The 22927-nt window shown below is 49.3% G+C and overlaps 1 protein-coding gene across 1 annotated transcript in view; it reads right to left on the bottom strand.

Moving 5' to 3' along the window:
- Window positions 1-22927, bottom strand: part of TNS3 (tensin 3) — a 330636-nt gene that overhangs the window by 295728 nt on the left and 11981 nt on the right. The window contains exon 2 of the mRNA XM_011996485.1: window positions 9485-9601. Within this exon, the coding sequence (XP_011851875.1) occupies window positions 9485-9568 (84 nt within the window). The 5' untranslated portion in view covers window positions 9569-9601. The remainder of the gene's footprint in view (window positions 1-9484; window positions 9602-22927) is intronic.

The following is a 22927-nucleotide window of genomic DNA, read 5'->3' on the forward strand; positions in this document are numbered from 1 at the left end:
CCTCCAACTTCTGACGGAGTCTCACTGTCGCCCAGGCTGGAGTGCAGTGGCACAATCTCAGCTCACTGCAACCTCTGCCTCCCAGGTTCAGGTGATTCTCCTGTCTCAGCCTCTCAAGTAGCTGGGACTACAGGCATGCACCACCACACCTGGCTAATTCTGTATTTTTAGTGGAGATGAAGTTTCACCATGTTGGTCAGGCTGGTCTCAAACTCCTGACCTCAGGTGATCTACCCACCTTGGCCTCCCAAAGTGCTGGGATTATAAGGATGAGTCACCACCCACCCCGCCCCCCAGCTCCTAATCTTCACGTTTTTCTTGCCTGCGCCAACTTTCCATGGCATACAGCCTGCTGTAACACATCCCATCTTTGAAAACACAACCCTCCTTGGATTCCCATCCAGCCTTCCCTTACCTGGCCTATTTCTCTGCTGTTCCCTTTATAGGAAACCCTCCTCAAAGGGCTGACTATAGTCACCGCCCCTTACCCCAAGGCTCATGGACTCCAGAATCCATGTTCAACCCATCTCACTGGAACTTTCCATAAGTCACCACCTAGCCATAGCCTTTCAGACACAGTAAAGGACACTTGCCCCTCACTTTATTCCAATCCCAGCCGCATTTGAACACACCATCTCCTGACACATTTTCTTCCCTGGTCACTGTGATCTCATGCCCTACCTCACTGGTCCTGCCTTTGTCTCCTTTGGAGGGTCTTATCCCCTTGGGTACTTCTAAGTTTCAGGGTGCCTGGGCTCCAACCTGAAAGTCCTCTTTGTGCATGCACCCCCACACCGGCTGTCACCCTTCCCACCACCTATCTGCCTGCTGATGGTCCTGACCCGCTCCAAGCTGCTTCTCCCCTGACCTGCTGAGTCCTGAGCACCACCTGCTCCCACCTTCACTGGGCCATCCCTGAAGCACCACTCACTTCAACCCTCCAAATGAGAACTCCCGGTTTTCTCCCCAACATGTCCTCCCTGCTGCCCTGTCTGCATAAATAGCACCCACTTCCCTACACCGTCTAGTCTCAACCTTGGGGCCCCTTCTCTTTCTCTTACAGCACACAGCCAATCTGTCAGCAAGCCCTGCAAAATAAAGCCCCAAAAAGGCCCAGTTCCCCAGTCTCCACTCCTACCATCCTGGTCCACTCACCACTGCACTGACCATCTCTCTGCATCCACAGGCCAACCAAATTGAGCTTCTTGAGACACGAATCAGGACATGACAATGTAGCACAAAACCCTCTCCAGCTTTTAGAATCTACACCCTTAAAAAATAAATAAATAAAAGTTCTTTTGGCCAGGCACGGTGGTTCATACCTGTAATCCCAGCACCTTGGGAGGCCAAGGTGGGCGGGTCACGAGATCAGGAGATTGAGACCATCCTGGCCAACATGGTGAAACCCTGTCTCTACTGAAAATACCAAAAAAAAAAAAAAAGAAAAAACTTAGCCGGGTGTGGTGGTGGGTGCCTATAATCCCAGCTACTCAGGAGGCTGAGGCAAGAGAATCACTTGAACCCAGGAGGCAGAGGTTGCAGAGAGCTGAGCTCGCACCACTGCACTCCAGCCTGGCAACAGAGCTGAACTCCATAAAAAAAAAAAAAAAAAAAGTTCTTTTCATGAACCCACAGACCAACATGATCTAGCCCCTGCCCATCTCTGGCCTGCTCTCCAACCTCCTCGGCCAGGTGCTGCCTCAGGACATTTGCACCTGCTGTTCCTTGCACACGGGACTCACTTCCCCCAGATCCCTGCCCAGTTTATGCCTCTCCTGCATGAGGCCCTAGGGAAAAGTTCATCCACCTCGGTCTTATAGTCATCAGGTATGAAAAACTCACCTCTAAGAGGGCATGAACTCTACTCCATCTGTCCATCCAGTTCACAGAGATCCCCTGCCTAGAACACAGCTAAGGATTTGCTGAATGATGAATGATACTCCTGATGGGCCCTGGCACACAGACCACCTACTGGCCCATTCCAGGTTTTTCATGCTCTGACCAGAACACTACAGTATCAATCCTACCCACGTCCCTGCCCTCTCACCTCCATCCCCACAACCTAGTTACTTCATTTGGTTCTTGACAGGGGTGCCAGCCCCATGCCTTGGTCTCCCCTCCCCTCTTCCATCCCTCCCACACATATCCCCACTCAGCTGAGCACCAGTCCCCAAATGCAACACTGAGGTCTCCCCTGCAAGGCCTTCTCAGGGAGGATCAGGCAAGGTCTTCTGGCCCCTGGCCTCAGGGCCCCACAAAAGTTCTTACATCACAGAGAAGTCCTGCACCCTCACCCTTCCCTTCACCTATCCAAGGCCCAGACGTGAGAAGGGGCCCATGCCTGTTTGCTGAATTAATGAAGGAAGTAAGAAGGGAAATGGTAATAGAAATACGGCCCCATGGTTCCATGGCCAGCAATGTCCACAGTAAGCCTTGATGTATGGAGAGGGCTTGGTGAACTGCATAGCCCTCTGCAAAAGATAAACGCGTAGAACAAATGGGTGAGCAGCCAGACCATAGGATCTGTCCTGGAAGGCGGTAACCTTGGCTTGCTGTCCCTCTGACCTTCACCTTACCAACCTCATGTAAGGAAGATGCTGTCCCTAGTTGTCCCACAGCAAGACAGCTAGGACCAGGAGAGAGAAGCACAAAGACGCATTTGCAGAGTCTCAGTGGGCAAGGCACATGCAAACAAAATCTCTATGTTCTTATTTAAAACACTTATCACAATGGTCAATTCTGCTTCAGGGAGTGTGTTCTAAGGCAATGACCACGCCTGGAAAGATGTACGTGGAAAGGCAGGCTACAGAATTAGGCACAACAAGAAAAGCTGGAAGCAGTTTTAATAGCTAGCAACTGCGCTCTGGTCATTTTATGGTACTAATATAGAATGGAATTTGAATACTATAAAGTCACTAAAATATAGTAATCACATCCATATTCACTGACATGGAAAACACCCATGGGATATAAAGAAAGTTACAAAACAAAACGGACCTAAGTTTTGGTCATTCCTAAACAGTCTTACCCCACTCCTGAGGAGTCACGCCACCCCAAAGAGACAGAACTTTACTGCGGGGTGACTGAGCACATCTCCCAAGTTTGTACCCAGCCAAGGAACATGAGCTCACTCAGAAAAGGGGTGAGGAGGGGCTCAGCCTCTTGGGAGCCTTGGGTGAATACCATTCACCAGACCTGCAGAAGCGCCAGGAAGATATTCCTAAAACACCCAGTTCCCTCAGGAAGCATCTCCTCAGAGTGCCCCTGCTTCTTTCTCAAATGGGCAAACTGGGCTCCCTGCCGCACAGAGGACAGACAAGCTTTAGCACCTGAGCTCTTGGGCAGAAGGCTGGTCTGGTGTCCACTTCCTGCCGCTGGACTCGGGAACCGAGCAAGAGCACGTGGCTAGACCCTGGGCACGTCCTGAAGGTGGAGGCCCAGTGGGGCCCAGCCATGGACTGGATGGTTCTGTCTCGCTCCGGGTGTTTCCTTAAAGCAAATGAGGAGACCACAGAGGAGGCGGGTGGGGGCACAAAACGTCATGTGGCTGGAGCCCTGGGTGTGGCCACCTCAGACCAAAGGGAAGGAGTTAAGAGTTCAGCATAGCCACCAGGAGCAGGGGAGCCTTTGGCTGGGTCAGGGTTCAAAACTACAGGGAAGGAGACCCCCATTGGAACAATTCATGCCTTGGGGAGCACTTTGAAAAGTCGTTAGACAGTCTATAATGAGAACTACGAAAACATTTGCACTGCAGACCCCACTCATTCCACACCTGTGAATCTCAACTCAAGAAGTGTCCACAGACAGGACAGAAACATCATCCCAGCACAGGCAAAGTTAAGCCAACAGACCAAGGTTCACACTGTGCACATGTGTGAGATGAGTGGAGAGTAAGAAGTGTGCAAATTCATGGAATGGAAGTATGGCTGTATCACCCTAAATTCTTGCACTTTCGGAGACTGAAATAACAGGGACTGACGTCTGCTAAGGCACAGCTGGAGCGGGGCAGGGGTGGGGTATGGAGGGAGGCTACAAAATCGTGTGTCCACGGGGAGGGATCCTTGGCCTCTCTGCAGATGCACTCCTTGTGTTAAAGTGCTTTTACAAGGAAAATGGAAACATTTAAACAGACATTGAAAAGGAGCAGCATTGTTACCCACCATATTTATCTGCATAAACCTCCCCACGCCCATCACATTCTTCTGGTACACCTAATTCATTTCTTTTTTTCATTATTTTTCTCCTGAGGCTATTTTGGCTGCAAGATGGATTCTGACAGAATAACAGGGATTTGACAAATAAAAGGAATGCTTATGGATGCGTTAACAGTAATCTTGCCAAGCCAGGAAGTCGTCTAGAGCTTGGCACATGAGTGAAGGCGAGAAACAATTTGCCTGGAGAAACAAGAAGAAAAATAACAACAAAAAATCACTCTCTGCCTCCGTTGCAGATATCAACAAGACACACAAAGACACACACCTCATTGTGTTGTGCTTTGCTTTATTGAACTTTGCAGATTCTGAGTTTTTTTTTTACAAACTGAAGGTTTGTGGCGATCCCACGTCAGTGCTATTCTCTCCCAAAAACATGAGCTCACTTCAGGTCTCTGTGTCACATTTTGGAAGCTCTCACCGTATTTCAAACTTTTTCATTATTATTATATCTTTCATGGTTATTCATGATCTGTGCTATTTGATGTTACTATTGTAATTGTTTTGGGGTGCCATGAACCAAATCCATATAAGACCGTGAACTTGATGGATAAATGTTCTGTGTGTTCTGATGCTCTGGACTGTTTGTTCCCTCTCCTCGGACCTCCCTATTCCCTGAGACACAACAACACTGAAATCAGGCCAATTAATAACCAGTAAGTGTTGAAGTGAAAGGAAGAGTCACATCTCTTAAAAGCTAGAAATGAGTCAGCATAGTGGGGAAGGCATGTGCTCAGACAGGCTAAAAGCCAGACCTCTCGTGCCAAACAGTTAGCCAAGGTGCAAATGCAAATGAAAAGTTCCTGAAGGAAATTAAGTGTTACTCCAGTAAACACACGAATGATAAGAAAGCAAAACGGCCTTTTTGCTGATACAAAGAACGTTTGAGTGGTCTGGATTAGAAGATCAAACCAGCCACCACATTCCCTTAAGCCAAAGCCTAATCCAGAGCAAGGTCCTCTCTCCAATTCTATGCAGACTCAACAAGGTGAGGAAGTGGCAGGAGAAAAGTTTGAAGCTAGCAGAGGTTGGCTCAAGAGGTTTAAGTAAAAAAAGCCATCTCCATAACATAACAGAGTAAGGTGAAGCAGCAAGTTATTCAGAAGATCTAGCCAAGACCATTGATGCAGGTGGCTACACTAAACAACAGATGTCAATGCAGACAAAATCAGCCTTCTGTTGGGAGAAGATGCCATCTAGGACTTTCATAGCCAGAGAGGAGAAGTCAATGTCGGGCTTCAGAATTTCGAAGCACAGGCTGTCTTGTGAGGGACTAAGGCAACTAATGACTCTAAGTTGAAGCAAATGCTCATTTACCGTTCCGAAAATTCCAGAGCCCTTAAGAATTATGCTAAATCTACCCTCCTTGTGCTCTGTAAATAGAACAGGAAAGCCTGGATGACAGAACTTCTGCATACAGCATGGTTTAGTGACTACTTTAAGCTCACTGTTGAGACCTACTGCTCACAAAAAAAGATTATTTTCAAAATATTACTACCTGTTGACAATGCACGTGGTCATGCAGCAACTCTGACAGAGATGTACAAAGAAATAAATGGTGTTTTCATGCCTGCTAACACAACATCTATTTTACGGACCATGGATCAGGGAGTAATTTTGACTTTCAGCTCTTTTTTTTTTTTTTTTTTCTTTTTGAGACGAAGTCTGGCTCTTGTTGCCCAGGCTGGAGTGCAATGGTGCGATCTCAGCTAACTGCAGCCTCCAGCTCACAGCAACCTCGGCCTCCAGGTTCAGGTGATTCTCCTGCCTCAGCCTCCCGAGTAGCTGGAATTACAGGCGCCTGCCACCAAGTCCGTCTAATTTTTGTATTTTTAGTAGAGACGGGTTTTCACCATGTTGGCCAGGCTGGTCTCGAACTCCTGACCTCAGGCGATCCGCCCACCTCAGCCTCCCAAAGTGCTGGGTTTACAAGCGTGAGCCACTGCGCCTGGCCCTCAAGTCTTACTTTTTAAGAAATACATTTTGGGCCGGGCACTGTGGCTCACGCCTGTAATCCCAGTACTTTGGGAGGCCGAGGCAGGTGGATCACCTGAGGTCAGGAGTTCCAGACCAGCCTGCCCAACATGGCGAAACCCTGTCTCTACTAAAAATACAAAAATTAGCCTGGCATGATGGCGGGTGCCTGTAATCCCAGCTACTTAGGAGGCTGAGACAGGAGAACTGCTTTAACTCAGGAGGCGGAGGTTGCAGTGAGCTGAGATCGCACCACCGCACTCCAGTCTGGGTGACAGAGGAAGGCTCCATCACAAAAAAAAAAAGAAAAAAAAGAAAGAAACATTTTCTAAGGCTATAGCTGTGATAAGTAGTGATTCCTTTGATGTATCTGGGCAAAGTCTATTGAAAACCTTCTGGAAAAGATTCAACAGTCCAGATGCCTTTAAGAACATTTGTGATTCATGAGAGGAAGTCAAATTGTCAATATTAACAGGAGTTTGGAAGAAGTTGATTTCAACCCTTATGAATGATCTTGAAAGTTCAAGACTTCAGTGAAAAAAGGAGCTGCAGATGTGCTGGGAACAGCAAGAGCACTAGAACTAGAAGTGGAGCCTGAAGATACTATTGCTGCAATCTCATGATCAATCTTTAATGGATAAGAAGTTGCTTCTTATGCACAAGCAAAGACAGTGGTTTCCTTAAGATGGAATCGGGCCGGACATGGTGGTTCATGCCTGCAATCCCAGCATTTTGGGAGGCCAAGGCAGGTGGATCACAAGATCAAGAGATCGAGACCATCCTGGCCAACATGGTGAAACGCCGTCTCCACTAAAAATACAAAAAGTAACTGGGCATGGTAGTGTGTGCCTGTAATCCCAGCTACTCAGGAGGTTGAGGCAGGAGGATCACTTGAACCCAGGAGGCGGAGGTTGCAGTGAGCTGAGATTGTGCCACTGCACTCCAGCCTGGCAACAGAGCAAGACTCTGTCTCAACAACAACAACAACAAAAAAGATGGAATCTACCCTTGATAAAGAAGATGCTGTACATATTATTGAAATGACAACAAAGTATTTAGAAAATTACACAAATGTGGCCGGGTGTGGTGGCTCAAGCCTGTAATCCCAGCACTTTGGGAGGCTGAGGTGGGTGGGGGGTTCCAGACCAGCCTGGCCAACATGGTGAAACCCCTTCTCTACTAAAAATACCAAAACTAGCCAGGCTGACAGGCGCCTGTAATCCCAGCTATTCAGGGGGCTGAGGCAGGAGAATCGCTTGAACCCAGGAGGCAGAGGTTGCAGTGAGCCGAAATCATGCCATCGCACTCCAGCCTGAGGGACAAGAGCCGAGACTTCGTCTCAAAAAAAAAAAAGAAAGCTACAAAAATGTAATCGTGTAAATGTAATAAAGCAGCAACAGGGTTAATTCCAATTTTGAAAAAAGTTCTACTGTGGATCAAATGCTATTAAACACCATGACGTGCTACAGAAAAGTCTTTCATAAAAGAGTCAACTGACGTGGCAAACTTTATCACTGTTTTATTACTTTTTTTTCTTTTTTTTTTTTTTTTTGAGACAGTGTCTCGCTCTGTCGCCCAGGCTGGAGTGCAGTGGCGCCATCTCGGCTCACTGCAAGCTCTGCCTCCCAGGCTCACACCATTCTCCTGCCTCAGCCTCCTGAGTAGCTGAAACTACAGGCGCTGGCCACCACACCCAGCTAATTTTTTTGTATTTTTAGTAGAGATGGGGTTTCCCTGTGTTAGCCAGGATGATCTCGATCTCCTGACCTCCTGATCTGCCCGCCTTGGCCTCCCAAAGTGCTGGGATTATAGGCGTGAGCCACCACGCCAGGCCTATGATTGTCTTATTTTAAGGAACTGCCACAGCCACTCCAACCTTCAGCAGCCACTGATCAGTCCAAAGCCATGAACTCGTAGGCAAGACCTTCCATCAACAAAAAGATTTTAACTTGCTGAAGGCTCAAAAGATTGCTAGCATTTTTTAGCAATAAGGCATTTTTAAATGAAGACATGTATGTTGTTTTTCTAGACATACTGCCATTTTCACACTTAATAAACTATAGCTTAGTATAAACAACTTTTATATGCACTGGGAAACTAAAAGATGTGTACAAGTTGCTTTATCTCCATATTCATTTTATTGCAGTGGTCCAGTTGGCACCAAACTGCAGTATCTCCAAAGTAAGCCTGCACACACATAATACACACATGCACATTATATGCACATACAGACACATACATGTACGTATGCATGCATGCACAGTATACATGTGTATTCATGTGGACACACATACGTGTGTGTACATATACATTTAGGAATGTGAGCTTACATACACACATACACATATAAACACACACAAAGGCGGAGGCAATCAGTTGGAGTTCAGTGTGTGAATCCAATGTTCAGATTCTCCTTGAACGCACATGCCCTCTTTTCTAGAATAACCCTGTTGACGATTGGGCAGTAAGAGGTTCTAGTGAAAATGATACCAACTGCAGAAGATCCTGGAGACATTTTAAAATCAAAATGTGATTTTTTAAAAATTACCTTTAATAAAACAAAACTCAGCCACTCTAAGGAGGCTCCCAGATAGATTTTAGAGTCCCCATTCTGAGACACACTAAAAGCCAAGACCCCCTGAGCAGGGGTCTCTCCAGGCCGTCTGGGGACAACTCTGCACCCCCATGAATGTGGGTATTCTGCCTGTCCTGGGGCTCTAGGGACCCGCCGGCCTGAGTCTAGGCATCTGAAGTTCTGAGGTAGGGAACTGAGGACGACAGAGGGCCCCACATCCCTTAGGCCCAATCCACAGGCGAGCATGATTACTATTTTGTTGGTTGTTTGACTTTTCTTTCTCTAAGCCCATAATTGTGACTTCCTTCCCACAAGTTCCTCTGGTCAGTGGGTACATCTGAGTCACACTCTGGGGGCAGGGGCGAGTGAAGCTTCCCAAGCCGAGGGAAGCAAAGCAGAGGCATGAAGGCTGAGATCTTCAGGAGCTGCAAAGTGCGGGCCCCAGGCCAGATCCTGCCCACTCTCGCTGGCTGGTCTGGGGGACATGCAACCTCCCATAAAGCCAAATGGCAAAACTCCACAAATCTTTGGTACAGTGAGCACGGCATGCAAGGAAGGAATAGCACCTGGTGATTCTCAGTGCAAGGGTGCTGGGCAGTAGGGCAGGTCGCAGCCAAGAGGCCCTACTCCCAGCCCTCCGTCCTCCAGTCCCTGCCACCAAGCCATGCCCCCCATAGACGATGATAACCAGGAGCAGCGAGGGTGGGGAGCAATAGAACCTGACCTGAGCAGGGCATGCAGGATGCCTAGTCCCCATCTTCCACCAGTTGGTGATGCACCCGAATCCTGGTCTCTGCCTGGAGCACATGAGGAGGCGGCTCAGATCCACCTTGGAAAAGTCCTACAAATGTCCAGGGTCAGAACAATCCTTGAGGCCAACAGTGTGTCTGGGAAAGTTCATAAGCGTCCTGTGTAAGGGAGAGGCTGACTTTTCTTCTTTCCTCAGGGGTGCAGTCACAGGTGAGAGGCACAGCCTGTTAGAGGCTTTGAAAACCAGCGGCCGCCAAGGCTGCTTCCACCAGGACCATCAACCCTGCCTGCAGAGAGCTCACAAATGGACCTTTCTGTCCCAACACTACTATTTAACCCAACCCTTGCCCATCTAGGGGGTGCTATCTTTTAATCTTTCAAATACAGAAAAGGAAGAGTCACAATGTGGAATGAAAAAAATGGCCCTGTCCATTTCTGCAATGCCTTTCCTTGCAACACATACAGAAATCTATCTTAAGTAACAACCAGGTAAAGCACCCATATGGGTAAATAACTGAAGGTTTCACGGGAATATGACGTGGCAACTGGCAGAATATTCTCTGGGATTTTTCATCCTAGTTTGTTTTTCTAAGTGCCGACTGACTTCTCTGCCTACTAATAATTGGAGGCGCTGGGGACATTTGGAAATGTGAGAACATTTTAACCATCACCACCACTGGGGTGGCCACTAGCATGTAGGGGGAGGAGGCAGGGAGTCCACGCCATTCCTGGAGCAAACTGTACAACAAGGAATTATTCCAGCCCACATGCTACAAACCACACCTTACGGGATTACATTCACGGTTTAAGAACGTGTGTCATAGAATTCTCCAGAGGAAGTCTCCAAACTGGAAGGACAGCCTCTTTTCCAGAGGGCTGGGTAGAAGGCCCGCGGTGAGCAGGCCTTGGGACATCTCTGATGTCTGCCCATTGTCCCTCTGGCAAATGACGAGAACCTCTGCACCACCCCCACTCCCACCCCCACCAAGGAGGCCTGAGCACCCGAGGCAGGCCCAGGCTGGCCCTCCACTGTCCACCCCCATGTGGGCGCTGACGCCTGTATACAGGACACTGCTTCCTTCAGGCAAGAATGAGGGAGCCCACTCCTAGCATCAGAGCCTCTTGTAGGTTCCCAACATAAAAGGAAACAGGGAATTTGCCGTCCTGATAAGAGCAAGCTACAGCAAGCCAGTGCCGAGGAGGATCAAAGAGGCTGCGCCACCTCCCAGGAATGCTTCCTTGGCCTGCATTGTTTTCTTCTTTTATTCTTACCCCAGGGCAAAAGGCAAAGCTCCCAGTCTGTGCCTCATTTCAGGCTAACTTGACACTTGGCAGAGGGTCCCACATCCTCCTCCATGCAAGAGTGGGTGCCTCCACCGACCCCAAATGTGTCCATCAGCCCGACTTCAAAGAGGCCGACCCCAGCACCTCCCCACCGGGCAGTGGAGCACACCTGCAGGGACCAAGGAAGGCCCAGGTTTTCATTCTAAGGACTTGGGATTCAGGTCCACCTCTCCCATCACCTACTTGCAAATTTCCACCGACTCCTGTTTCCTCGATGGAAAAACTGAGACAAAATAACTGCAGCCTCCCGGGGCAGGTTTCCCACACATGAGGAAAGGACAGGTTCCACTGCCTCCCCCCTCAGCAGAGGGTCCCAGCTCTGCCTCCCCAGGGCCCACTCTCCCACACAACCACCCTATGGGACATTCCTCTGTGTACACCTGCAGGAAAATCCTGCTCAGGGTCCCAGGCCAAGTCCTCCTTGGTTATGTTCAAGGCCGTGAGCAGGAGAGAGCTTTGCATGACCCCCACGAGCCCTTCCACTCACCTGGGAATGGCAAAACTGGCCGCGAATCTCCCAGAGCCCAAATCTCCCCAGAGGGAGTCCAAGGGAAAGCACTGGAAGGCAGAAGCAAAGCTCGCAACGCCCATATATATGGACCTCCCATGTCACTCTTCCAATCCCATGTTTAATGCATATTTAAATATACAAACAGGCAGGGCGTGGTGGCTCATACCTGTAATCCCAGCGCTTTGGGAAGCCAAGGTGGGTGGATCACGAGATCAGGAGTTTGAGACCAGTCTGGCCAATATGGTGAAATCCCGTCTCTACTAAAAATACAGAAATTAGCCGGGCATGGTGACGCGTGCCTATAGTCTCAGCTACTCGGGAGGCTGAGGCAGGAGAACTGCTTGAACCCGAGAGGTGGAGGTTGCAGCGAGCCAAGATCGCGCCACTGCACTCCAATCTGGACAACAAAGCAAAACTCCATCTCACAAAAAATAGATAAACAAACAGACATCGAGAAACATTTTCAGCTTTTTAATAAAGGGAGTGGGAGAATTCCCCAAGGAACAGCAGAGGTGGCTTCACAACATTCCATCTTAGGAATGTGACCTTGGTGAGTTCCAAGAACTTTCCGGTGCAGGGCGGTGCCTCGACCTCGTCACATCATCTTTACGCACCCCAGGACCATGCAGAGAATGAAGAACAAGAGGCAGGGATAGGGGCTGGAAGGGGCTAAAACAAGAGCCACAGGAGCCAATCTTATGAAAGGCCAGCCCTCCTGCTCTACATCTCTGAGGCCTCCATCAAACTTCACGGCATCCTATAGCCCCAGTCTCCCTGGGGCCCTTGTCCATCTCCGCACTCACTTCACCTCCTTCCACTTCCCCTCATTCCAGGCCCAAGCTCTACTGTGCATCTTCATCAGGGCGATGGGGCAGCCTGGGGACCAGGACACGCGGAGAGAGCTGCTATAGCATAGGACATGGGCCCTTTTACGCAAACCCTGGCCTTCACATTCTGGGGGTCGAGCAGCCCTGATGATCTGATGAAGCCACAAACCCTCTGAGAACAATCCACACACACTACACCCGGCTTGAAGGGATTCACGATGCTGCTGAGGGTCACTGGGGCCCCAAGGCAGGAAGCTGGGTCTACATCACCTGCTCCACCCCGCGGGACTGCGAGAGCCGGCTGCCGGTCTCCCTTTGCTGCCCACCCCAAACTGGGCTTTTATGCATCATTGCCATGGTCCAAATGTCTGTGACCCGCCCCCTACCCCCAATTCCTATGTTGAAGCCCTAAACCCCAAGGTGATGGTATGAGGAGCTGGGACCTTAAGAAAGTGATTAGGTCATGAGGCTGGAGCCTCAGGATGGGCTTAGGGCCTCATAATAATGACCCCAGGGAGCTCTCTCACCCCTCTACCATGTTAGGGCCATAAAAGGCACCGTCTATGAACCAGGAAACAGGCACTCACCAGACACCGAGGGCCTTGATCTTGGACTTCCAGCCTCCAGAACTGTGAGAAATAAATTCCTGACATCTATAAATTGCCCAAACTAAGGTATCTGGTTACAGCAGCACAAACCAATTAAGATATCACTCTGGGCCGGGCGCGGTGGCTCAAGCCTGTAGTCCCAGCACTTTGGGAGGCCGAGATGGGCGGATCACGAGGTCAGGAGATCAAGACCATCCTGGCTAACACGGTGAAACCCCGTCTCTACTAAGAAATACAAAAAAACTAGCCAAGTGAGGTGGCGGGCGCCTGTAGTCCCAGCTACTCGGGAGGCTGAGGCAGGAGAATGGCATGAACCTGGGAGGCGGAGCTTGCAGTGAGCTGAGATCCGGCCACTGCACTCCAGCCTGGGCGACAGAGCGAGACTCTGTCCCCCCCAAAAAAAAAAAAAATCACTCTGTCCAAACCAAAACCCGGTTTTCACCATGAAATGCTGGTGTTTTCATGTCTTCCACAAATCTGCCCAACCAAAGCCCTAACTTCTCACCCAGTGGCCTTCTCTCCAGACTCCCTCATCCCTATCTCTGCTACTGTCGGGAGCACCCAGTCCTTGGCCAACGCTGCCTGTGGTCTGGCTGGCTGTTCCTGCGACCCTTGAACTGGGATCCCAGCACAGACATCAGCCCACACTTGACCCCCCCCTTCAAGGGGCAACGGCAGTCCCACCTCTCAGCACCCCAAACTTGCTCCTCCCAAATCCACTCAGAACAGTGTCCTTTCTGAGGTCCTGGCTGGGGGACTTGGGGCTGTCCTGGAGCCTGAAGCCTCCAACTCCTCAGTGAGGAACCCATGCACCACCAGATCCATATAGAAACAGGCTGTGATCGGCCAGGTGCGGTGGTTCACGTCTGTAATCCCAGCACTTTGGGAGGCTGAGGAGGGCAGATCACGAGGTTGGGAGATCGAGACCATCCCGGCTAACATGGTGAAACCCCGTCTCTACTAAAAATACAAAAAAAATTAGCCAAGCGTGGTGGCGGGCACCTGTAGTCTCAGCTACTCAGGAGGCTGAGACAGGAGAATGGCATGAACCCGGGAGGCGGAGCTCACAGTGAGCTGAGATCCTGCCACTGCACTCAAGCCTGGGCAACTGAGCGAGACTCCGTCTAAAAAAAAAAAAAAAAACAGGCTGTGATCCCCAAGCAACCCTATGTGACCCCATGTCGGGCAGGCGGGTGTCCCCATAGACAACTGCCAGACCCCTGGCCTCTGATGTCAGGTCACAGTGACTGCTCACCCCAGGGATTTCCAGGTGTGACTTCACGAAAATATCACCATAACACCAGAAGTAAACTGAGGCACAGTGTGGTCACCTCCTTGTCCAGGGTCATAGTTAGGACGTGGTGCGATCCCCTTCAGAGGGGAAGCTAGGACAGATGCTCATGCCTCTGTAGCCCCACACACCTAGGTTTATTCTTCTGTAGCTTGAGGGCGATATTCTAGTGCTTTGTCCTTGTGTCTCAGAGTTGGACACATGGAGCACAGGATGCTCAAATTCCTGGAACCTTATTCTTAGGGGCCTGCATCTTATCACGCTGCCTTTGGCCACCACTGAGTGTGTTAGAAACTGTTGTGTTCCACTTCTCTACTGTGGTGGGTGCAGGGTATGACTGAGGACTACGCAGGGACCCTATGGGACCACCCACCTCAGGATTCAGCCTCAGAAACGTCTCTACTTTCCAGAATAACGTGTTTCTGTTCACTGTCTGTTTTTCTTAACTGTTTTTTTTTTTTTTTAATTGCTTAGATACCAAGAAACAATTCAAAACCATTGTTTCCCTCATCACAATGACTGTCAGGAAGCTCATAGCCAAATCATGCAGTCACCTCAGAAGTGTGAGGCTGTGTGATTCCTTAGGTGGGTTGCAGGTATCAGCAAGGGGCCAATTTTTAAAACAAAATTTGCTGAATAAGTAAACGGAAGAGTCAAGCAACATTTTAGAATGAAAAACATGGCCACAATATTTTTCTCCCAAGACTCATCAAAAGGTGGAATCTATTTCCTATCCCTGGCATCTGAACTGGTCTTGCTTTGGTCAATGGAATAGAACCTGAGGTTTTGCCTGCAGCTTCTGCCTTTGCCCTTGGGTGACCTGAGATGAACCTGCTCAGAAGCAGGACCACGCAGACAGAAAGGCTGGGCTGTGAAGACCTGCTGAGCACAGCTCCCACACAGCCAGCCCACTGGACCTCAAGAAAGAATTTATTTTCCTTTAAACCACTAAGTTATGGGGTGGTCTGCTTCACAGTACATAGATGGTTCGGCCACTGAGTCTACTGGTAATCTCAAGAAGTCAATACTTACTAACAGTCCAAGGTGGCAAGGAATTGAAACACAGTTGCAATACAGTTTGATAGGTAAACATTTCTCCATTGCAGTAAGGATGGCAAAAATTCCCTGTGCACCCTGACCATCCAGGGGAGGAGTGGCCTCCCTTCCCGGGACTGACCCAGTGTATGCCTCTGACCTGGAGATCGTTCTGGAAATGGAAAAGCCAGCTCATTTTTCCTCAACAGAGTTCTGCCAAAAAAAATCTTTGTCATTGATAGTTATCTTAAGTAGACTCAAAGAGATGCAATTAGATTTATTTGGTCAAAGGTGGATAAACACTTGAAAGGTCACACCCTTCAGTCTCGTCTGCTGCCTTGTTTTTCGTCCCTCCCAATATGGAGTTTCACTCTTGTTGCCCAGGCTGGAGTGCAATGGCACTATCTCGGCTCACTGCAACCTCCGCCTCCCAGGTTCAAGCAATTCTCCTGTCGCAGCCTCCCGAGTAGCTGCGATTACAGGTGCCCACCACCACACCAGCTAATTTTTGTATTTTAGTAGAGATGGGGTTTAATTATATGGGTCAGGCTGGTCTCAAACTCCTGACCTCAGGTGATCCGCCCGCCTTGGTCTCCCAAAGTGCTGGGATTACAGGCATGAGCCGCCACGCCCAGCCTAGTCTGCTGCCTTCTACTGGAGTGCAACATTTCACAAAACTCTGCAACCAAGTTCATGGGACATCCTCGGAGATGGTATGGCAGCAGAATTATTTTTGGTGGAATTCTTAACTACATACAAAACGAGTGAAGTCAGTCTCTTGGCTGTGCATGGGAAAAAGACTTTTCTCTCTGAAGATGACATGGGTAAGAACAGCATGGATAAATTCGAGGCACACAGAAGATGGGTTTCAGGACAAGTCAACTCCATGGGTGCCTGGGGATAATTCAACTCAACAACCAGTGGGGAGCCAAGACATGGCCCCACCTCCAGCTCCAGGCCCAGCCCTCTCTGGCCATACCCTTCTTTAGCTATGCCTGTTCTCCTTCATGTCCCTAACAGCAAAGCTAGGCAAAACTCCCTGGGCATCCCCAGGCCAGGCCCTCTGCCTGGGCACACGAGGATCACCCAGAGTGACTGAGACAGATGGGAGTGGCCACGGCCAGGAGCTGCATGGGGACCTGCCAGAAACACAGAACTCCTCCTGCCTGGAGCTCCCCTTCAAGGACTCTCAAACCTAGGCCAATGATAAAGATCTAAAGTCCACAGCCCTACTAGCTGGACAGTGAGATAAATACGTAAGAACAGCTCCTAAGCTGAGGGGAGTTCACACTTTCACGAAAGTCTCCTGGGTGCTCACTCTGAAAGGCGCTCTTGAAGAAGGCCTTTTCACCAGTTTCGATAGAAAAGCTTCGGGATCCAGTGATGACCTCCTGATGACCTCCTGGGTCCCGGGCCAGTCAACCATAGGGCAGGACTCACTAGCAAGATCGAGTGCCCAACCTCTGATGTCAGAATGCTCATTCCCTCTGGGGGACACCAACCCTATCCTGGGGAGATCCAATCTTACCCCCAGGGTGTCCTCAAAGCCGACTTACAGAAGCCCTGCCCTGGTTCTCCAGAAAGTGACTCACTTTTGTGTTCCACAAGCCTAGTGATGGGCAGTGTATTACTCATGACAGCCCTGGGTTGAGGCCACTGAGTAAGGAGGACACTATTGGTGGCTTTTCCCACACCCACTTGCCAACCAGTGTAAATCTTCCCACTCCCCCAGACCACAGTCACTGTCACAGTCCTGATTCCTTGCAGTGGTCATTAATTTTATGCATCCTCTTGGCTAGGCCATGGTATCCGACTATTTAGCCAAATATCAGTCTAGATGTTGCATGAAGGTATTTTTTACATATGATTAACATTTAAGGCTGGGCGCAGTGGCTCACGCCTGTAATCCCAGCACTTTGGGAAGCCGAGATGGGCAGATCACAAGGTCAGGAGATCGAGACCATACTGGCTTACACGGTGAAACCTCATCTCTACTAAAAATACAAAAAATTAGCTGGCGTGGTGGTGGGTGCCTGTAGTCCTAGCTACTCGGGAGGCTGAGGCAGGAGAATGGCATGAACCTGGGAGGCGGAGCTTGCAGTGAGCCGAGACTGAGCCACTGCACTCCAGCCTGGGTGACAGAGCGAGATTCCGTCTCAAAAAAAAAAAAAAAAATTTAAACCAGTGGTCTTTGAAGAAAGCAAATGACCGTCCATAATGTCAGTGGGGGCTAATCCAATCAGCTGAAGCCCTTAAAAGACTGAGATTCCGAATTCTGCTCCAAGCTGCCTTCAGACTCAAGACTGCAACCTTGCCAGTCGCGGTGGCTCATGCCTATAATCCCAGCACTTTGGGAGGCCAAGGTGGGTGGATCACGAGGTCAGGAGTTCGAGACCAGCCTGACTAACATGGTGAAACCCCGTCTCTACTAAAAATATAAAAATTAGCCGGGCCTGGTGGCGCGCACCTGTAATCCCAGCTATTCAGGAGCTGGGGCAGGAGAATCACTTAAACCCAGGAGGCAGAGGAGCCGAGATCCTGCCATTGCACTCCAGCCTGGGCAACAGAGCGAGACTCCATCTCAAAAAAAAAAAAAAAAAAAAGACTGCAAGCTCAAGAACTGCTAAAATTTATTCATATATATATACACACATATATATGTATGCATATATATGAACATGCCCTGTTGGTTATGTTTAGTGGACAACCTGACTGATTAATACCACTAAGATCTGGCTGCCTCCCCTACCCTATTCCCATTCACCTCTCCGTTTCCACAGCACCTTCTTTTCCTCTGCAGACATGTCCCCTTCTCACAGCTTGGCCCAGATGTATACATGGCTACCTACTTGCTCCTGAGTTCATAGGAACTCAACTCCTCGTTGTAAGAAAAGCAGACTGACTTGCACACAAAAGAAGCTCGGTCTGCATCTCATTGGTGAAAAATCAAAATCCTCAACCAGTAGAGCAGGCTATAAGACACTGGCCTCCAGAAATGTTGATTTTTTTATTTCTTTTTATTTTACTTAATTTTTTTTTTTTTTTTTTGAGACGGAGTCTCGCTGTGTCGCCCAGGTTGGAGTACAGTGGAGCCATCTCAGCTCACTGCAAGCTCCGCCTCACGGGTTCACGCCATTCTCCTGCCTCAGCCTCCCGAGTACCTGGGACTACAGGCACCCGCCACCACGCCCGGCTAATTTTTTGTATTTTTAGTAGAGACTAGGTTTCACCGTGTTAGCCAGGATGGTCTCAATCTCCCGACCTCGTGATCCACCCGCCTCGGCCTCCCAAAGTGCTGGGATTGCAGGCATGAGCCACCGCACCCGGCCTTTTTTTCTGGAGACAGAGGCTCGCTCTTTCTCCCAGGCTAGAGTGCAGTGCTGCAGTCTCAGCTCACTGCAACCTCCATCTCCCAGGTTCAAGTGATTCTCCTGCCTCAGCTTCCCGAGTAGCTGGGAGTAGAGGCGCACACCATATGCCCGGTTGATTTTTTGTATTTTTAGTAAAGACGGGGTTTCACCATGCTGGCCAGGCTGGTCTCAAACTCCTGACCTTGGGTGATCAGCCCGCCTCAGCCTCCCAAATTACTGGGATTACAAGGCATGAGTCACCATGTCTGGCCAACTTGTTATTTCTTAAGGTAATAAGCCAGTAGGTGGGGGACAAAGTTAAATATAAACAAATGCGGAAAATACACACAAATTTACACTAGTTAACACCAACCTCACTTTCCAATTTCGAACTCTGCTGAATTTCTTAATCTTAGGCAAAAACTCACATTGGGGGTTCAGGGAGCTGAAAGGAGTTATCCTAAGTATGAGAACTGTAAATGCAGCTTTTTCCTCACACAGGCTCTGAGAGGCTTTGGAAGAGCAACCAGCCACAGTCTGATAGCATGATATGCGTGGATTACTGCAAAGCCATGTGGAACTTTAAAGACATCTCAATTAACAGCTTCACTAGGGTTTCAGATTAGTACTACATATTGGAAAAAAGATTAATCCAGATGAGTGGTTCTAAACCCTGTCAAGCCCCAACCCAAAGTGTCTGATGCAGGAGGTCTGTCTGGGGTGGAACCCAGGACTGGCATTCCTAACAGTTTCCAGGGGATGCTAATGCTGGTGTCAGGATCTCACTGTGAGAACTGCTGACTTAAGACAGCACTCATCCAAAAACATGGACTCCTCATCAGAGCCACCCAAGCAGTCGCCCGCCTGGTAGGTGAGCCTGGGCAAGCATCTATCATTTGGCAGTGATCGCAGCCACATTGATGTCTCCACTGCAGTTATATAGCGTGCTGCCCAAAGGTACTCAGGGTGCTCTGTTATACAGAGTCAGGGTTTGAGAAGGCACACATCTTTGTTTTGTCTGATTTGCAAACCGCCTATGGAATCAACACAATAAACACGATTCTCTTCCGTTCTGCTCTCCCTTTTACTCTGAAGAGCTTGCTCCCCAAGCAAAAGGGATTGCTAAGTAACAGTCCCATTATATGCAAGACAATTAGTGTTTCTAAAGTGTTTAAAAACAGTTAAGAACTACTACTGCACAACTCCTAAGGGAATAACTAATTCAGGCAAAGGTCATCTTTGGATGTTAAAATGGCTGAAAGTTGTTCGGAATTGTTAAAGTCTCAAAGGTAAGAAGGGAATCAGGGTCTCAACCAAGTGATCTGACTTAGCGGGTCAACAGCAGGACAAAAAGACATTCCATCTCATGGCCGGGCGCGGTAACTCATGCCTGTAATCCCAGCACTTAGGGACACGGAGGCAGGTGGATCACCTGAGATCAGGAGTTCGAGACCAGCCTGGCCAACATGGTCAAACCCCATCTCTACTAAAAATACAAAAAATCAGCTGGGCGTGGTGGTGTGTGCCTGTAGTCCCAGCTACTCAGGAAGCTGAGGCAGGAGAATCACTTGAAACAAGGAGGCAGGAGAATCACTTGAAACAGTGAGCCAAGTTGGTACCACTGCACACCAGCCTGGGCTACAGAGCGGGACTCCATCTCACAAAAAAAAAGAAAAGAGAGAGACATTCCATCTCTTAATGTGAGGCAAGCAGAGGCACCTCACGCATACGTAATCATTTTTCAAACACTGCTTATCCTGAATCGAATGAGGAGAGAAGAACCACACAAATCCATACTGCGCAAAATCCACAAGGAAACTGGCCTGAGCCCTTTGAAAAGGCAAAGTCCAGGAAGAAATAACATTGTCCCTATTTTCAGATGGCATGATTATCTACGTGGGAAATCCCCAGGAATATACAAAACAAAACTTTGCAAGGTCGCAGGATACAAGGTAAACATACAAAAGTTAATTGCACTTCTATATACTAGTAATGAACACACAGGCACAAAATTAAAAATACAAGGCCATCCACAATCACTTTAAGAAGTGAGGCCCGGCGCGGTGGCTCACACCTGTAATCCCAGCATTTTGGGAGGCCAAGGCAGGCGGATCACAAGGTCAGGAAATTGAGACCATCCTGGCTAACACAGTGAAACCCCATCTCTACTAAAAATACAAAAAATTAGTCGGGAATGGTCGGGGGGGCGCCTGTAGTCCCAGCTACTTGGGAGGCTGAGGCAGGAGAATGAAGTGAACCCAGGAGGTGGAGTATGCAGTGAGCCGAGATGGCGCCACTGCACTCCAGCCTGGGGACAGAGCGAGACTCCATCTCAAAGAAAAAAAAAAAAAAAAAAAAAGTGAGACACTTGGGTGTAAACCTGAACAAGACATATACAGGACCTGTATGCCAAAACGACACAGATGCCAATGAAAGACATGAAAGATAATCTAAGTAACTGAGAAGATATATCATGTTCATAAACTGGAAGTCTTGCAACAGGTGAGTGATTAAGTAAACTATGGTACATCCCTCGCAGGTAACACTTCTCAGTGATAAGGAACAAGCCGGGCCTAACATGACTTACTCTGCCAGCTGCCCCCTAAAACGAGAGGCTCAGGCATCCAACTGATTCTCCAGCCCAGTGCTGTGACATGCTGATTTCTAAGCTGCCTCCACCTTGCTGTCTGTACCCACAGGCACCCTGGCAAAACTCCACTCTGGGGGCTCCCCCAAGACCCTCTGAGAGGCTGCCCTGCAATCAAGCCCTTGAAAAGTTGGCACAGGCAGCCCCCAAAGGAAAGACCGGTGATTCAAAACACTAAGCCTTGGGCTCCAGAGAGCCCCGGGGCCTGCAGGAGAGGGTAGGGAGAGGCCAGTCAGGCCATGGCAGCAGGAACATAGCCCCGAACGGGTCACGGGGTCGTCTTCCTTCACCTTCGAGATGTGGCTGGCAGAACTGGGGGCTCCAGAGCAGGCAGGATGGAGACAAGCAGACTGTGGGTCTGAGGGGTGTGATCAGAAGCCCCTTGCCCCACCATGTCCAAGTTGAGATGGTAGGCAAGCTACCTCACCCTGCATTCACCTTCTGAGTCTCAGTTTCTACAGAGTGAGTGAGGGTTAAATGTATCTGAGACACAGCAGGCACTCACTAAACATTAGCTGCATGAAAGGAATGAGTAAGTGAATGAATAAATGAACAAAGGAAGGAACAAGTGAATCTCCCTGCACAGGGCCTCACGCACAGTCAATAATTCATGCCAGTCACTTCCCTGCCCGCCGCCTCCCCTCTGTGGTGTGCACCTTCTATGCATGGCAACAAGCCTGAGGTCTATGAGCGGCTGCTGTGCCATATCGCATTTGCGCAGCTGCAAACAGAACAGTGCGTTATGGAAACCCCGGCAGATGTCGGGGAGTCGTGAGCAGCACCCACGTGATACCCTGCCATGTGTTTTACCCAGGGCCAAGGCCAAATGCCAACTGTTTGACACAATGGCCCCGAAGTGGGCTGCAGCCTTTTGAGGAAGGACAGATGGATCTGCAGATAGAGCGATAACTTGTACCGGGACACCCTATCTCCTCCTCACTGTGGCTGTGAACAAAGCCCACAGTATTCACAGCATGGCCACCATCACCGCACCCAATCTTCCTCTGGACAGGGATCTGAGCAGCTGCTCATCTGAGAATTGATGTGCTTCAGCCATGAAGCTTATGTATTATCCACCAAACATCTCTCCAAAATTTGCCCAATGTCTTACATGCACTCAGTCCCTGCTGCAGAATTTGTGAACGTGATCTGGGGGTCTCAGCACAAAGCAGAAAGGGGGAGAGGAGCCATTTTCCCAGGACCAGTCTGCTGGATACCCAACATCTTTATAAGAACAAAACCTGCACAAGGGTCCAGGCGCAGTGGCTCATACCTGTAATCCTGGCACTTTGGGAGGCCAAGGAGGGTGGATCACCTGGGGTCAGGAGTTCCAGACCAGCCTGGCCAACATGATGAAACCCCGCCTCTACTAAAAACACAAAAAATTAGCCGGGTGTGGTGATAGGAGCCTGTAATCCCAGCTACTCAGGAGGCTGAGGCAGGAGAATTGCTTGAACCAGGGAGGTGGAGGTTCCAGTGAGCCAAGATGGCACCACTGCACTCCAGCCTGGGCAACAGAATGAGATTCCATCACAAACATACATACATACATACATACATACATACATACACACACACACACATACATACATACTACACAGGGCCGGGTGTGGTGACTCACGTCTATAATCGCAACACTTTGGGAGGCCAAGCTGGGTGGATCTCCTGAGGTCATGAGTTTGAGACCAGCTTGGCCAACATGGGAAAACCTCGTCTACTAAAAATACAAAAATTAGCTGGGCGTGGTGATGGTCGCCTGTAATCCCAGCGACTTGGGAGGCTGAAGCAGGAGAATCACTTGAAC

Source organism: Mandrillus leucophaeus, unplaced genomic scaffold, assembly GCF_000951045.1.
Source record: "Mandrillus leucophaeus isolate KB7577 unplaced genomic scaffold, Mleu.le_1.0 Scaffold517, whole genome shotgun sequence".
Lineage (NCBI taxonomy): Eukaryota > Metazoa > Chordata > Mammalia > Primates > Cercopithecidae > Mandrillus > Mandrillus leucophaeus.